Source organism: Diadema antillarum, unplaced genomic scaffold (genome assembly GCF_040938485.1).
Source record: "Diadema antillarum isolate AM-2024a unplaced genomic scaffold, OU_Dant_1.0 scf00000028, whole genome shotgun sequence".
Classification (NCBI taxonomy): Eukaryota; Metazoa; Echinodermata; class Echinoidea; order Diadematoida; family Diadematidae; genus Diadema; species Diadema antillarum.
Window position 1 is genome coordinate 1,815,007 of NW_027270917.1, and position 18,608 is coordinate 1,833,614.

The 18,608-nt window shown below is 37.5% G+C and overlaps 1 protein-coding gene across 1 annotated transcript; it reads left to right on the forward strand.

The window, feature by feature from the left end:
- The first annotated feature begins 1,179 nt into the window (after positions 1–1,179).
- On the forward strand, positions 1,180–13,613 carry LOC139736627 (uncharacterized). The gene is made up of 7 exons (XM_071647381.1): positions 1,180–1,317; positions 5,755–5,807; positions 7,108–7,156; positions 8,029–8,280; positions 9,719–9,934; positions 11,002–11,269; positions 11,929–13,613. Exons 1-7 carry the CDS (start codon positions 1,203–1,205, stop codon positions 12,326–12,328), a joined length of 1,353 nt encoding a protein of 450 aa, XP_071503482.1. The 5' UTR covers positions 1,180–1,202; the 3' UTR covers positions 12,329–13,613.
- Positions 13,614–18,608: the final 4,995 nt, after the last annotated feature.

The following is an 18,608-nucleotide window of genomic DNA, read 5'->3' on the forward strand; positions in this document are numbered from 1 at the left end:
GGACAACATAAAAAAGAAAATACATTAGAAGGAAATCAACATATCTTCTTTTTTTCTAGCTTGATGAAGCAGCACTTGACTTAGCCTTTTTAGAAATCAGTGGGAATGATATCACCCATAACATATGTAATATAAGAAAAATCCGAATATATTCACGTTGTCAATTAATATTCATGAGCGGTATGATGTGTCTTTACAAAAAAAAAAAAGTTGATATCACAGGAGAGAATCGAAAGCTCACTGGCATTAGATCTTCAATCGATGTTCACATTTTATATGGAAACAAAAAAAAAGAATTATGGCTTTTCTTGGAAGGGTTTCCGCTGCAAAATCATCGACCAAAACCAGGATTTATTTTGTTGATGTTTCCATGTGTCGAAAAAAGGTCTTGATGATTTGTGAGATTTGTGACATTGTCATCGCATAAGCTAATCATAACGAATGTGGTTGCGACAGATGCCACTGTTTGGTTTGTTTGGTGAAAGTATTCAAACTTTTTAATTCCATAAACTTTTTCATTGTATAAATATTGTCTGATTTTGATACAACTTCTTCCATTTAGTTGCTACATTTTTCTCAGTGACTATAAAAGTTGAAAATGGGGAGTGGTTTTCACTTTAAGACAATTACGCGTATCACTATTTTTACTCCTCCTAGTCTACGTTTACTCTTACTATATGGTTCATCAAGGAGTCATTGATAATAGTTTATCCGATTATCATTGCCTCGTATAATGGAGATGGCAATGTACGAGGCCACTTACAACAAAACGCATGGCTTTCTAAACGAATGAATGACGAACGTAGTGTTTTATAGACACCCGTTAGAGTATTCATTAGACATGTTAGAGTACGTACATTAAATAAATTGGTTTGAATTCACTTGAAGGCACAACAAATTTTATTCAGCTTGAAGTGAAGGCTATACTAGTGTGAGATTTGAACCTAATTCAGAAGAAAGATTTATTATTTATACTTCTTGCACATTTTGCTTTGCGACGTCGAATACCATACCATCATCTGATCATTGTGATGATGTGTCAGCTACAGAGAGCTTGTTTGATTTAGCCGAGAAAAGTTACAAATCTATTTATATGTAGGCGAAGGATTTATTCACCAGAATTAATGTGGGCGACTTCTTTGTTCTGCTCTTTCATACTTGAATCCAGGTTGAAGAGAAAAAAAGGGTAACAGCAGGACGAGATGAGCGGAATGAATGCATTCGGCTTTGCCAACTCAGCAGCACACGTTGATCCGGACACCACGCCCCAGTCCGTGCTCGCCATGACTCAAGGCCTGCAAGGATACGCTCAGCAGAGTAAGTACTAAGTATAGGGTCCGAATTACACACCGGCAGGATGGGAGGCAGATGAGATTGGCTGGGGGGGGGGGGGGGGGGGAGGGGGCTGTGACAACATTATCAATAACACCAATAAACTGTGATGATGACAATCATGATAATAATTATATTGGTGATTGTGGATAAAGTAAGTAATGATAATGGTATTGATAATTACATTTATAGCTAGAAACGCACTCGGAGAGCACAGACCTCCGCCGACCCGGCCAGCAACTCATTTTCCACCCAGACACACAGTACATACCATTTCCCAATATAGAAGTCTTTGTTAACGTCATCAGCCTCCAGCTGCGCGGCGCCTTGCCAGAGCAGAGCACAGCTTGAACTCTCAAAGTCATTGACCTTATCTGCAGAAAGATTATTAAAAAAAAATCCTTCAAAAATCCATACAAATTCCCGAATCACTATTCACTGCCAAAATGGATTCATCTGTTCATGTTTCATTCAAATCCGTCCACAAATTTTTGATTTATTTTGCACACAGACAAACAAACTAACTAACAAACGAACAAACAAACGAGCCAACGCAGATGAAAACGTAACTTTCTTGGCGGAGGAGAATAGAAAAATAGCATAAATCGAATGTTAATAATTATGTTTCATGAAAATGATTGTAGTGAAATAATTGATAGTAATAACTTAAGTGATAACTTCCTCAAATTTACCTAGATGTATGTAGAAAAGAAAATTCTTTATTTTTTAAGGTTATGTTGTGTGTTTGCGTTGTTGATCTGATGTATTCCGGTTTTTTTCGGCATATCGATAAAATAGTTTTAGCTTCCATGTTTGCTGCGGCTCCATGTTTTGTTGTTGTTTTTTATCTCCTCCCCCTCTTCTTGTTTTTTGCCTCTTTTTTTCCTCGTTTTTGTTCATTCTTCCCTCGTTGCCTTCTTCATCTTTTTTCAAATTACCACGCAAGAGGCATCTGTTTTGTCAGCAGTTGTACTACTCTGGTTTCCTTGATTATCTCACATCTTGACTGCAATTTGTTACGACACAGACAAGGTTGTTTCACAGTAGTTCCATGAAATTTTGTGCAGTTTAGAGATTGATACCGATTCCACGTAAAATCACCTTTATTCGTCCAATATTCACTACTTTGATATACTAACATTGTCTGCCTAACATGCCTCGGTTAGGAAACACCATGAGAAGTTGGATGATGACTGTTACGCGAGCACGTGCACCGTTGACTCCAAGGATTGCGTAATGTCGACGCGGCGAGCATGACCACATTGTCGCATTGCGCAATATTTGGGGATTCCCCTAGCGCGCGCGCGTGTGTGACTCTTCTTCCAGTGACTTTGGAGTATGAGTGCGATGTGTGTTCTGCTCGTGGGTGGGTGTGTGTCTGTGGATTTGTCATGACAAAGACTAGTGTAAACAAGTCTAAGCAATACTAGTCATAGTACTTCTGTGTCTTTGGTGTCGTGTGCTTCTTCTTGTTCATTGACGGTAGCTTCATCAGGGATGTTGTTTGTTTGTATGTTTGTTTGTTATATTTTTGCTCTGCATATTCACGCGTGTCCGAACATGTGGCACGCACCTATCCCTATATATATTGGTTGTGGTTGCCCCCGAGTTAGCCAGACCTGAAACGACACAGTCATTCAGCTTAGCCCTGGAGTAGTCACTTCGGACCAAAAGCGTGCCAGGCAATTGTGCCGTTTTCTTTTTAATCGGTTACATCTGCGTCGACAACTTCTATTGAAAAGGAAACCGCTCTTCATTATTTGGTAGGAACGTCTAAGTTTTCTTTTCTTTTCGTGTATTTCCGGGGTTTTTTTCAGTTGTCTTTGCCCATCTTTTAACCATATCATTTGTAATGTAACGAAATTAAGATTACAGTTAAAGATTGACATTATGATCAAGTTTTAATTAAGTTAAAGTTAATTAATTGATTATCATGTATTGTTAATTGATTATCATGTATTTATATGTGCCTGTGCATTTATATGTGATCTGTTTGTTATTCTTGTGTTATGCTCTGTTATCTTGCCAGTGGAGGAAGATTTTCTGTATTTTTTTTAAATCAGACAATAAATGATTGAATCTTGAATCTTGAATCTTGAATCTTTACGATTAAATTCCTTGGTGTGACAAATTGATAACAAACTTAATTAGAACGAACATAGTGGTGTCGTCTGCAAGAGATTGTCAAAAAATGTAGGGATATTTTATAAATTGCGATTTCTGTCAAGAAAGGTGTTGCTTCTTCTTTATAATATTCTCGTATTGCCTCATTTAAACTACTGTGCAATAGCTTGGGCAATTTAGGTATGACCAATGCCAGGAGATTGTTTTTATTGCAGGAAAAACTGGTCTGTATTATTTATCGCTGTGATTTTCTTGCCCATACATCGCTCATATTTGTTAATCTGAGGATTTTAAAATCCAGTGATATATTTCATTTTCAAAGTGCAAATTTTATGTACTTATGTTTTAGGAAGATGCTTCCAAAATGTTTGATTAATTATTTACAAATGAGTGATAGCAGAAGATATAATGTGAGAATCATAGATAAATTTACATTGCCTGGCGCCAGAACATTGCCATCTTATAATATATTCTGTATTTTTTATGGACCCAACCGATTCCGGTTGTAATAAGACAGAGTTCATCGTTGAATGTGTTTAAAAGAAAATTAAGATTATACATGATTTAAATCAGTAGCTGAAACTGTATTATAAATTGTTCTCTTATGAAATATGTCCGTGGGCATTTCCGCAATTAGGTGGACATGACATGGATAAAAGAAATGTGCCTCTTTATCTTACTCTTTAATCTAGGTATCAACTAATGCCATGGATGTTCACTGATCATTAAGGTCTTTCAAATTCAGTAGATTTTATCTTTCGTATTGATTGATTTCGCGAGATCTAAAACCATCATTTAAAATGTACATGTGGGACTGGGGATGCTGAAATTCACTTAAATGCAAATTACAGTGGGTTCCTTTGAATTTTTTTCCTCAAAGTTTTGCTAAAGGGTAAAAGAGAAATACATTCAAATACTCCAGAAGTCATGTGACATTTTGTCAATTACAAAAGGGTGAAATGACCTGCGGAATTACTCCGGACAAATGTAACGTTACTAACCGTAACGTTACTAACCATGCTTTTGGGGGTCTAGCTAAAAAAAAAAAAAAAAAAAAAATTATTGGTCGAACTGCTAAAAAACATTGTGTGAACATTTGTTATGATGCAATAATTGAAATTAATGCAACACTTTGTTTGAAGTAACTTGAATTTTTGCACACTTTTTGTTACAAGACATTGATTCTTTTGTCATGTCCTTTTTTCGTAACGTTACTAACTAGCCCTTTAAGTTGCCATAGCAATGCTATTATTTCTTGGATTGTATTCATTCTTTAGTGTATCATAAACCTGGGAATGATGAACATGTTTTTGACATAATTTTGGCTTGAAATGAATAAATGGTAATTTAGTAGTAAAAACAAATATCTAAATTTGTTCAAATGTAACGTTACTAATCGCGGAATTGCCCCTGTGTTGTGTGTGTATGTGTGTGCATAATATATATTTGTGTATTAATTTGTAAAGAAATGTTTTAAATCAACAATATTTTTATATTTTATGAATAAAATAGTACAGTATTGGGACAATACTTTTATATAGGGCATAGCCTTTCTGTCTGTCTCCGAATACTTTCAAATGTATTGTACATTGTATATTCGTAATGTTATACTGATGCTTATTGTGATCATTATTTTCTCTGTTATAGTGTGGTGTTGTCAATTTTCTGTATTTTTTCCTCTGTTTTTACTGAAAGTGTTAAATAAATCGAAATGTATAACATGTATGCAACCCATTTCAACGTTCAGTTTTAGCTAGCGACCTCAAACAGTTTTGCGACTCAGTGATTGTTGCTATAAGTATAAACAAGCGGTTTCACGCCTAATTTTTGCTTTATTCAATGTCGGTACCAGCTTAATTAGACCGATACATGCACTAAGACAATCATAACAAAGGACCAACGAGTGCTAGTGACAATGGTTATACAAGGCGTTGCGATGATGGTATCTTGTACATGATAATATATGATATGATATATGATATGATATATGATATGATGTGATATTCACGCCTTAACATCACGTATATCCGAGAGATTGATATGCATAATGTGGGAAATATTGTTCTCGAATTTCATACTTCCTGAAGGAAAACTTCGCGGATTCTCATCGTCCCATGGATGCTGCCCCTATGCTGCCTTTTAATATACCTGCTCTATGTTTTGCATATATATATATATATATATATATATATTACTATGCGCTGTATTCATCAGATTGTAGGTATCGTAAGAACACAGTATTTATTTAGACATATCTTATACTAGTAGTCTATTTATATTCATTTATTTTTGATCCAGCGGAAGAGGACGCGGAATGGGTACAGAAGTTGCTGGATGAACTCAACCCAAGCGTAAGTGAATTTGTCTTCCTCTTGTTGTTTCATCACTTCAACTTAACTCAGATTAGAATGTAATGGTTTTTTGTTTGTTTGTTTGTTTGTTTGCTTTTTTGGGGTGGGGGCTTTCGAAATCTTACACGTATTTATAAGATTGTTACACACAAATATAAGTGTTTGCAGAGTGTTACTCAGAGATCAAGAACACCCCAAGAAGTCGAAGTTAACAGTATGACCTTAACAGCGCTGCATTTCGCATGTTAATGATTAAATCAAAATGGAACTTCACAACGAAATGTAAAGTATTTGTATATCACTATATGCATGCGTAGAAGGTGTAGTTACCCATTTCTTTAAATAGGACATAAATCTAAATTCCAGTTGCCATTGCTATATTTTTGGGGTATTGCTTCATTTAAAAAATCAACGAAGAATGATATTTGTTGGTTGATAATTGTGTTTCGTTGGTGAATTGCTTCTGGAATAGTGAGTTTATGTGAATGGATGTCTAGAGTAGAATAGATTGTACATTATCGGAACGTGAATAGATATAATCATGATATTACAGAAGTTTCACTCATTCGGACTATTCATAAAACGAATTTCAACTCTGTGGGGAAAACAGTCGTAAGATCATGTTGATATACATCCTGAAAGGAATGAATTGTACTTATTGCAAAAACAAAAATAAAAAACAAAAACAAAGCCGTTTGATATAACATGTGCAGTGTTCAGTTATTGGAGCTTATGAGGGTGGGATTTCGATCACGCAAAAGTCGATACATAGAAAATTAAAACGTTTCTGATTTTGTTAATTTGTATCTATTTCTAATGTCAAACACTCTATGTCAAATCTAATCAATTTTCGAGAATATAAAAAAGAAAATAAGCCTTATACAGTAGTATATTGCACTCCCATTGTAGTACAGAACATAATCACCATGAAGAAGAGTAAACTCTGTCCCAGCTATAGAAGAAATGTCTGATGATTCCGATTATATTCTCAGCCACTTGACACACTGCCCGAAAATATAAGATTGTTTAATCATAATTTTATGGTTTAATATGATATTTTGTGATTTATAATTATATGGTTGAAGGATTGTTAGTTTCACACAACAAAGCTATAACTTTATATACGTCACCGAAATTCTTTCACTGTAAACGCCATCACAGTGAATGATAATAAGTTAACATATGTAATTTGTTTATGATTATGATAATGCAGAAGAACGCGGAAGCGTAGCTTTGGGACGATTTCATACATATCAAGAATTTTAGCATTCTGTTCTCTTTGTTTGTGTTTTTGTTTTAGTTAATTCTTACAAGCCCTGGTCCAACTTCAGGACATACATCCTTTGGAGGTATGTGGAATTTCCATCCTTTCTATATTCATGATAATTAGAATAGATGTGTAAAAATCAGGATGGAGGTAATCAATCGGTTGAAGTCTAGCGTGGAACATGTAATGTCTCGGACCGAAGGAAAAGGAAAAATAAGTGATTCTATGCAAGGGTTTCCCATTATCATTTCCATCATCCTCCTTATAGCTTTTTCAGTGAACATTTATTTTGACATTTTTCATGCCATAAACACGTCGAATTCAATTTTGCGTGTGTTTGTGAGTTTGTGTGAAGCTGTGTCTATCTGAATACGAATGCGCATTCGTACGTCACAAAAACCAACATGGAGTCATCCAATGATTCAAATACATCGGGAACACATTGGAAACCCCATATTCTCAAAAGCCTGAAATAGAATCATTAGTTCACAGATGTTGCTTGCAAGGTAGGCCTAATTCTTTAAAAAATAATGATTATTGCACTGAATGCAATCTAACTTTGCAAACATAAACATTGCCAACTTGTCAGTGAGTACGTACAGATATAAGATTGTATTCAGATATGAAGTCAACATTTTCCTGAATTAAGTTTAAAATATGCATTTAATTGCGTTATAGTGTGTAGCTGATTATGCAATCATAATGCTCTCCGTGGCGTGCCGGTTCAACAGCAAAATTGAATGTAACCAAATTAGTGTTGTTGTTTTTATTATACAATGTACTTCATTATACACAGTGTCCTTCAAAATAAGCACTGTATTACCCGGTTTCCCTGGTGCGAAACACGCAGTAAGAAAGCACCGGGTTAAGGGTTCTCTCATTGTGTTTCACCTTTGTCAGTTTTGATAAACTCACCTTTGTCAGTTTTGATAAACTGTTCTCCGCCTTCAACAGAACAAATGGAGACCGACGAGGAGATGTATCACGCGATGAACCCTGTCATCCCCAACGAGCCTGCGCCAGTCATGGCCCCTGTCCTCTATGCAGCAGCCGGCCAGGAGAATCCTACGGACACCACAGACAGCGTGACAAACATGGACACCATCGACGCCATCGAGCCGTCCGTGCGCATCGATTCTGTGGAGGCGCGGGGAGCGATGGAGACGTTCACCTCGACTGAAAGTTTCGGATCAAGAATCAGCGCCGGTGTGTAAGGGTGTCCGAAAACGACCTTGTATATTATTAATTCTCGGTATCGCTAGTACCTAGGTGCCGTGCGCAGAGCGGCGTTTTAGATGCATTTAATATGAGATAGCTCAGGGGACAAACTTGCCCCGGTTTTGGCTGCATAATAAATGCGCTCAGGTCACGTTCCGTCTTCATGCAGGGGTAGTTTTATTGAAGATTTCTTCGCTTTCTGTCATGTGACCAGCACACTGAAGCCTCGCAGTAGCGAGCCATGGTTCTAATGACCGCAAATCAGTAAAATTTAGAAATTTGTAACTCTTTTTGCGTTGAATTCTAACCAAAGGAAAAAAACGGCAACGAAAGAAACACGGACGAAAATTGCATTGAATTGCATGATGAGAACTAAGACGCGCGCAAGACAAACAGAAGTAGCAATGGCACCGAGGAATCCCACAGTGCATCTATAGGGCGCGGTCAGACTGGCAAAAGATCGCGAAGTGTAAGATTGGGAAGTCTTCCCGATCTTTTGTCGTGCGGTCACACTAGCAAAACTTCGAGATCTTAAACTTCGCGATTATTTGCCAGTCTGACCGCGCCTTTTGACAGGGATTTTTGGAGTGCGCAGAAGTTTTCTGCGCTTTGGCGATACCGAGAATTACGCCTACCCCTTCTGTCATCGACACACACAAATAAAAACGCGCGCACGCACGCACACACACACATACACATCACTTACTATAGGTACAGTGCATTCCCGTTATAACGAGCACGGTTACAACGAAACTCTCGTCACAACAGAGAAGAAATTGAGGTCTCAAAAATTGTCTACACATCTTTATAAAACTTTATTGCTCGGCCATGACGAAATTTCGATATAACGAAAGAGAACTGCCGATCCGTACCGAGGACTTCGTTATAACGGGAGTCACCTGTATTACGATAAACACACATGTGAAAGTCTGCAATTGAACCTTAATTTACTGCACTGTATCAGGGTGTTTTGATACGAAAGTATAATATAATCACTCTGATTATGAAATTGTTTTTTTATATATATTATAAGAACCCTACATCCATCGGTGAGTATTCCAAGTATTTACAAGAATTTACACGTATTTACAAGAAGAGTTTTCATATAATTACACTGAAAACGCGTGTAAAAAAAATCGTAAGGATCTCATCACATTCCACAGCAAAGACGGCAAAATAGCGTACAAACGGAAGTGACATTACCTGATTGAACCTACAGAACAGATTCAGCTCTCTGTGTAAGAAAATATGCCGAAAGCAATCACATTGCAATTTCATGCTTATGTGAAAGTAATCTTGTTTAGTTGTTTTCACAGTCACGTCTTTTGTTTGAGAAGTCACTGAGCAAGTAAGGTTAAGGGCATGATAGAAGCCAAGTATATCATTATAGAATGAAGACCTTTTTTTTCATTTTTTTTTAAATCAGGCAATCAATCTTCAGGTCGCACGCATGAAGAAGTCCAAATTGCAGTAGTTCCCCCCAGCCCCAGACCCGCCAGTGCCGCCAACAGCGTCACTTCCAGTGCCAACAGACACGACGCCGCCTCCGGGCCTTCTAAAGTACGAGCCTCTCCAAGCACAAGTGCAGGCACAAGTACAAGCACAAGCACATCAATGGAGAGCGATCCCAAGTTACCAGAAGGTCAGCTAAGATTACAATATTATGCTGCCGCATTTTCTTAACTGCATTGTATTTAAGATCAATTATCTTTTCTAATTCTGCTATAGAAGCGGACATACACATGTGCTTATGATATGTGTTACAGTACGTATAATCGGTGTTTTTAAGGTTATGTGTATTTGTTGCCGTGCACAGGTTTCTACCTTTTTTTATAATCTAGAGTTGCTCGTTTTTGCAACTGTGCTTATGCATATTTTTATTTTTTTGTAGGAAACGTTTTTGTCCATCGCGAATTTCATTTCTCTAGAGTGAAGTTGTGAAAAGTAATCTCATCACTCGATGGACAGTGTACCCATGATAATATGATTTTAGCGAATGTTCATATCTTTTTTTTTCAAATGATAGAATTTATTGATTTCTCGAAGCAACATAATTATACAGAGGATGGATGAAATACATAATTATTACTTCAACACCATATAAAGCCATTTCTTTGGTACAAACAATTTAAACACTTATCTGTGTTTTTTCATGTTTTTTTTTTCTTCAAATATTTAAGTAACTCCTTACGAGCAAAGATACAATAAAGGGTCGTGCATGCCAGGGTACCCAATGATGCAGACAAATGGCTGTACCCAACCAAAAATGATTTGGCTGGGACCTATGAAAGCAGCTGATTATGACCAGCCCGCCTCTGTAGTGCAGAGAAGAGTATTATTCATTAGCATCTGACTTGATTACTCCCTCTCCCGTTCCTATGATAATTTGCAATTTAGTCACATCCTCTCAGGCTGATCCTTCCAGCGGTTTGTCAATCTTGCCGTATTTTCTGAAATATCATGGTTGAATAAGATACAGGCTGTATTGTTTATTGTCATTTCATTTTTCCTCAGACGCTCACTCTACGAACTATGTGCATTATTCAGAATATTGAAGGTTTTACAGAGTTTTTAAGTCTATTTTTAATTGTAGGCCTAACTTAATGTCCTTTCGGGTGTTTTTTTTTTTAAATCATCCATATACTGAAACATTCAAAATCTGTTTATAGTTTGATGACTGGTAATCCATCTTGAATCAATCCGTTGCAGTTTACGAGTTTAAGATCTCCGTGAGATTCCTGGGTACCTGCGTGCTGGAGGAGACAGTCACCAAGCCCATGGGTTGCCTGATCTACTTCAAACCCGACGGCCAAGCATCAACGGCGGCCCCATCCAGCAGACCCGAGCAGCAGCTCATCCCCGTCACCACCAGAATTAGGACGGAGAAGGACGGGACGTTCCATTACGAGAACATGCCCTGGCAGCGGGACTCTCACCAGAAGTACACACAGATGATCCTGCAAAATTTCGACAAAGGGTATATATGCATTGCGTTTTGTTTATTTTATTCGTTTGTTTCACGCCGATTTCTTTTTCTTCTTTATCGTCAGTTCTTGATCATGTGTGAATCGATTTTTTTTTTCTCTTTAATCCGTCTTGTCCAAAGGAAATTATATTAGGCCAATTAAGGATGTATCATCTTGTTTTCAGCCACTGTTCAACAGACATTAAGTGATCTTTTGAAATGTTATTTTGTCAATATCTTGACAATACATGAAACTTGACAGATTTATGAGGAATATTTTAAATCTCGCCCGGTTGACTCTTTAAGCGTGAAGATGTGAGGGGTCTACTTACGTTACTATCAATTCTGTCCCTTATGTAACTATGAAAGAATCGAAGCATACTGAATGATTATGGTCAGTGTTAATGTTAGTGGCATTGTATCAGAGTTCACTGATCAACACGATATTTGCAATCTGTACGGTGGATGATAAGGAGTGATTTTTTAATTTTTTTATTTATTTTTTTTTTTTTACATCCTTCATCAAATTTCCCTTGATCTAAGCAAGTTGGTCGGGTGAAGGGAAAGGAAAAATTCCTTAAACGCTCTGTTCTTATTCTCATCTTACTCGGTATTTAGAATTTCCTTAATGAGATTTATTACATCAATATTTCATCTGCATTATGACGCAGACTACAGATCACCACTCGCAACGGCGACCTGTTCGCGAAGCGGCTCTGCAACACCAAACTCTTCTGGACGAGCACGCAGCGGCAGGATCACGATGCCGTTGAGCTGACTCGCGAGGTCGAGACGAAGATCTTCGACATGCAGCAGTTTAACGAGAACTTCAAGCAGGCTTACGTCCAGGGCCACCAGGGGAAAATTGGTCTGCCCGCCGTCCGCTTCAGCTTCGCGCAAAAGTGGAACATCGAGTCGTGCTCGCTAAGCACGAAGCTGGTGTCGGCTAGCATCGAGCCGCTGAAGGCGGGCATGATGGTGCGGTGGATCAACCCGGACGTGAAGCCAGCAGAGCATTACGATTCGTATCACACAAGCCTCTTCAAATTCTCCCATACTTCGACCAACTGACTGATGAACTCCTCGACATAAGACTTCTAAAATGATAGTTTAGTATTCTTGGTGAACTTGGCTGTTTATTTGCTAAAATGACACGGGTCATTTCCTTAGCAACAGAAGATACAAGTCTCCTGGATGTCCCTCGATTACATGCCATAGGCAATGGAATGCTTGAAAATCGATTATTCACTCATGTATTCGTATGCAAGATAGTTGCTGAATTCTTATAGTGAGCATATTCCTCAGATAAAATTTCTCAATCTTTGGTACCACCTGACAAGTTACCAACTTGGTGCATTTCGAAATATAAATAATAACGATATCCCGCTGACGTGAATATTCAAAATGATTATGTAATCATTTGTCAACTAGTATTTAAACCCTATGATACATGACTATGATCAGCGAAAGGAGTAATGTTTGGGACTGGTATATCAATCTTTCTCGTTTGTCGTTCACTGAAGAAATTGGCTTGGTTATTAGAAAGACATGTTAACAGCTCAAGAAATACTGAATTAAGGAGCTTCGGAACAATTATTATGTAGTGTTATCTCTAACTGCCCAATAACCTCACCTTCGAAAAGAATTAATCATTAAAGAGTTGTTGAATAGTACATATACAGTATGGGACAGCCACGTTTGCTTGTCACCAGCGATCATTAATTAGTCACCTTGATAGAGGCTAGGTAACGAGACTAACTATCTCTACCAACACTGAAACATTTTAGAGGGACTTCATATCAGATTGAGGCTTGAATAAGCTGTGGTTGGTATACTTGCATCAATGATTCGTCACCTGAGATGGCTATGCATTTTACAAATACAAAAATTAGCCTTTGTTCAGTTATTCCTTCGTAGATTCCTTGCATGAGCTGCCTGTCCTTCCATAATCTCATTGTAGGATATGAATTTGAATTCTTTATGTTTGTCGAAAATCGCCAACCCCTCCTAAACCCAGGATTGTTTTACCAACTGTTATGGGAGTGGCCCCCTCCTTTTTTGCATGCTCTCTCAGTTTTCACGCGGTTTTTGTCTGCAGACGGCTTACAGATATCAAAGTGACATGCTCGAAGTTGCGGAAGCTATCAGTAGATGTAGCATTAAAAAGCAGAAGCATTTTCTGTACTCGTTTTTATTCCATTGGATACTCCAGTCCAGGGATTACTCACTCGTCCTTTAAAGTCAGAGGCCTTATCCAACACGTCAAAGGTCTCCTTGTGACCGCTTTTAATCACATAAACAATGTTCGCCTTGGCTACAATGAAATGCTTTGTGGTTCCAGACCCACAAGGTGCCCCTCATATCTCGTCCTGACCTTTCAGCTTGAAGTGTATAATTATAAATAGGTAACTTCAAGGCTGATAATAATAAAAGAAAAAACAACTCACAAGAGAAACGAATCCCGTTCTCTATCGGTGGTGACCCCTCCTATGTATTTGCTTTTGTTTTCCAAAACTAGTTCCGAATGTTTGGAACCTTCCCATATTTTCCGATTTTGTTATGACTGTAACATGCCACTTTGCCTAAATCAGAAATTTGGGTCTCCAACATGTCGGCTAATATAGCCACTCGACAAAGAATGATGGAGAAATGGAATCAAAATAGATCAATACAGAATTCGCTTTGTACAGTAAGTAAAAGATGTTAGCACATGATTTTGTGTTTTGCATTATACTCCATACAATGAGGGGTTTATGGGTGAGATGTACATTTGTATTTAAAAATTCATGCAGTTCAATGTTATTTCAATGACGTGATTACTCTAAGCCAGATTTGATTTAAACTTCTTCCAAATAGGACCCGCATTGTGACGTATGGAAGGACAGGTAAGACAATCATCCTTTGTTAATAATTCATTTCCACATTTTCTTTTTCTTTTAGATAAGTTAATGATAAGAAGTAGTATATAGCACTCTTAAAAGGTACAAGGTCTCTCATATCCTCGGTATATACAACAAACCTTTCCCCAGCGTCTCTCTAGCCACTGCCAAAATTATCGAAATTTTAGAAGAAAAAAAGTCTGTCAATCGTGGGCTGAAAAAAGAATGATGTTCTTGTAGCTCCCTTATACCATGTGTCTAATCTGTCCCATATTATACTTGAGAAGATTAAATTTTCTGTGCGAGGCTAAACTTTTAGAAGGGTAGCTGACACTGTTACCGCCGGATGTCGTTAGCTAGACATCGCAGTGACTGAAGGAGTAAAGCGAGTGCCTGAAGGATGTAGTTGTGTGAATACGATATAAAACTGATTAAAATGGTGGTACAGGTGTACTGATGATGGTTATAAGCCGACAACACAACCTTGAAAGTGAGCAGTGATGTCATATTAATAGTGGCGAATATTCATTATATGGTGTCAATGTCGATTGTAAAGAACTGAAAATGCTGTAAAATGCGTGTATCATAAGAAAACAAAACAAGTGATAATGACCACTTACAACTATTTTACTACATGTCAGTTTTTGGTGGAAAAGTTTTGTACTCTTCATTTTTTCGGGCGCTTTGGTCTTGTCCTGATAATACACGTGTACTTCTAAGAGCTATCTCAAAACCATATTAATATCCCATCGTGTTGCATTGTTTATAGACAGGAATAAGTGTCGTTATATTTCGTCCAAAGCTTCTGATATCCAGCATGCATACATTCTCAATATTCTCTCACTGTCAGGCTCAGATTTGCGAGAAAGTTATCATGCGTTATGATACAACATGTTTTTACTTTTAATTTAGATATATTACTTTATATCTTTGGTCCCGTTGCATAATTTGTTTTTTTTTTCCCAAAATGAGCACAGGATTAATTCTGTGTGATTTACCATCTTCACATATAAAAGATGTCTATAGATAAATCCAGACGCAGTTTGATAAAGAACTCCTCAAAGAATTGTAGCATATACCAAAAATTGCAATTCCTTCCACAGCAGACAACCAACGATCTATGACGATCTTTGGCCACTAAATATGCACAGTAATAACCAAAAAACAACTGAATTGTTGCATTTCTTAAATAAGGCTGGACATTTACGTTGATGCAGAAATTTTGCCTTGCTGGTTGTGGGCACTATGAAATCCAGTTATAATGGAAACGGAAAAACGAAAAAGAGGAGAACGACATGATTTCGTTTTCTTTCCGAACTCCTGTTACTTGATATTTTACACAGGACAGAATCTGTATAAAGTCTTCGTACAAATATTTTGCGTTTGTCACCTTAATAGAGTAAGTGATATGTAATAATTGAAAGTCAGTGACGAACTGACGTAATTTCATTAGATATCATGTACATAGTACTGCCGTATGTTTGTGTATACTGATGAATACTTCATGTTAACTTATTTTATCATGTCAATAAAGGGTAAATAAGCCATTGCTCAGAACTGTATGCTGCATCCTGTGTGTTATACTTGATGTCTTACTTTTCATCCATTGTCATGTGATATCATAAGAATATTAGAAGATGTGTGTCTGGAACGTTGGAGTTTGTGACTTATTAGCTTTGATTATATTAAAGAAGAGCTTGCCTTTTTGTCAGAAGATTATTCTTCGTGCGATGGAAACTACTAGTACTTTCTTTCTTTCTTTCTTTCTTTCTTTCTTTCTTTCTTTCTTTCTTTTTAACTGCATCGTTCCCATGTTTTGCATCATAAATATTTGTATTTGACTCTTTGTCCTTTTCCGGTTTCAGTTTGAAAAAAAAAAGAGGAAGAAGAAAAGAAAAATCTGTCCAAAACCGTCTTATCAGGGCTGCTCAGAAAGAGCCACGTGAAGGTGGTGACTTCTTCACATCTCGTAAAATCACAATTACAAAATACAAGAACTAGACATCGAACGCCCCCTCCCCCCCCCCAAAAAAAAAAAACAACAACAACAAACAAACAAACAAACAAGCAGGCCAAAGAAACACCGATTTTCAGTGAACCTACACATCACTGATTGAATTGTGGTGCGAAAAAAAAAATGAAGAGACTGCAGCTCAATGTGAAACAAAAGCATTCCTAGACGGCACTCATAGTTTTTGCATTAGACAAAACTGTATCGGGGCAATTGCCCCCCGAGGGCAATTACCCCCGGCTAAATACTGGTTAGTGATAAGGTTAGAGTAAAGAGTAGGGTGAGGATTAGGTTAGAGTTAGGATTAGGTTCAGGATAAGGATTAGGGTTATAGGGTCAGGGGAAGGGTCTGGGGTAATTGCCCTGGTGCCCAGGGGGTAATTGCCCTGGACCCGACAAAATACCCTCTGGAGATTAACATATCAAGTACATCTAGTACATCAAAGTTTTTACACTCAGAATCATCCTTTCTTTGGTTTTAAATGCGTGTATGTGTCGAAATTTCTCCACGTTGTATATGCCATTTAACACTGCCATTTAACACTGAACAGAATTAGTGTTGCACCACAAACACAAATCATTCTCCTTACATTCGCTTCAATGAGCATAACAGCCGTGAGAGAATAAAGCAGCCGTGAGAGAATAAAGCAGCTTTAGCAAACGTGGTCCATCTGTGCAATGCTTTCCTGCAGCAGTAATGGGCAATTTAACTTGGGTACACGTCACGAGTTCGACACCCACGAATCATACAGCCCACAAGCCATACAGCCCATTAGTCTTACAGCCCAAGAGTAATGCAGCCCGAGGGTCACACAGCCTATGAGTTCTATACACTAAGCAAACAAGGCCCACAAGACCGACACATTGATGGGCTGATTTTACCTGTACTGTCGAACTGCTCTTACCAGCTCCCTCCATTTCCAATCATTTTTTCTGTACTTGTCTTGAAATTTACAAAATTGTATCACTCTCCATAGTTTGCTTTTCATTGCTTTGTCTTACCATTAGTATGTGTATTCAAATGTTGTAATCATGTGTTGGAAATGAAATTAAACGATGCGAAACAAAAGCGAACGAACTCATGGGCATTATTTGCCTATAGTGTCGCACTCAAGGAGTCATGGGCTGTATGACTCGTGGGTGTCGGTCTCATGAGATGACCCCGTTTAACTCTCTTTTCCATTCAATGATTAGGTGTACAGTATATGGAAGAATAATAACGCAAAAAAAAAATTGTCCCCTGACCTTCTCAGCCCACTCTCATTTTAAAATCATTTCCCAAAATTGTTTTGGCCACTGTGTTCATGAAACTTGTCTGTCAATGACAACTGTTTTAAGCTACAGAAATCCTTGCAACCGATTGGCTGAGAGCAAACTTGTTAATGAAAACCACTGACAAAACATTGGTTTGATGAAATGCCCCAGGGTCGTCCTTTAAATGTTGGTGATCGGACGATGTCATCCTCATTTGCATGTGGAGTTCTTGTCTCCGAAGGGAAAAAATATTAGAGTTTCCTAATTAAGTGAGCACATGAAATGACATAATGTAGCAAAATAGTGGCAATAGTATGCGCAATAGAATGTGAACATGCAATATCCAATCAGAGCTTCAATAAAAACATACGTTCAGGGCAATTGTACAGCATGCCATTAATCGAAAAACCACGCAATTTAGTCCTTTTTTCATATAAATTGTTAATGATTCAGAAGTGCTTGAACAAAATGAACGTACAGGTCCGATTTACTTACATCAGAAGTATAAGAGATGGTTAATATAATATTGTGACGTACACACCCATAATGATTAATTAAGATGAATTTATATTATGTATATAGGCCTATGTACTCTAAAATATGAAATGGTAAATAAACATTGTTAATGTTGACACTCCTCCAACCTTTTTGTAAATGTTAAATTTACGAGTGAAAATGTTGAACCACTATTTCAGAAAAGGTAAATACAACATTTTGAGTGTTAAATTCAACATGTACAAATTGGATGGAGGAGTGATAATATACCATTTCATTTTTAGAGCGTATTGTCTATAAGTATATACCTATCAAATATTTAGAACATCGTGTGTATGTGTGTGTGTGTGTGTGTGTGTTTACTATGCTATAATTGAGAATAGCTTATTAAAAATGAAGAAAGATGAAGATATAGGTGGCTGAGCAATTATATAGGCGTATAGGCTCAGTCATTTTTGTTGTCTATCATTTGGGAATAAGCAGTTGGCACCCCCCCCCCCCCCAAAAAAAAAAATGATATCGAAACATCGAATATGAAAACAAAAACAATAAATCCTGGAGGGAAATGTTTGAAGACGCAGAAACATGTGGAAGGACGTAGGAATGTACCGGAAGTGTCTCATAAGTTCTGAGTACAGCGCCTTTTTTTTTTTTTTTGTCTAACAAGTGCACAGTGAGTTACCACCTGGAGAGTTCGTGTCGTTTTGCTGCG

Bases quoted from the DNA above. Each gene is read 5' to 3' on its own strand.
- LOC139736627 (XM_071647381.1), top strand. From the start codon at position 1,203: ATGAGCGGAATGAATGCATTCGGCTTTGCCAACTCAGCAGCACACGTT. The intron at 1,318-5,754 runs GTAAGTACTAAG...TTTTTGATCCAG, and splicing joins GCAAGGATACGCTCAGCAGA to CGGAAGAGGACGCGGAATGG. The intron at 8,281-9,718 runs GTGTGTAAGGGT...TTTTTAAATCAG, and splicing joins CGGATCAAGAATCAGCGCCG to GCAATCAATCTTCAGGTCGC.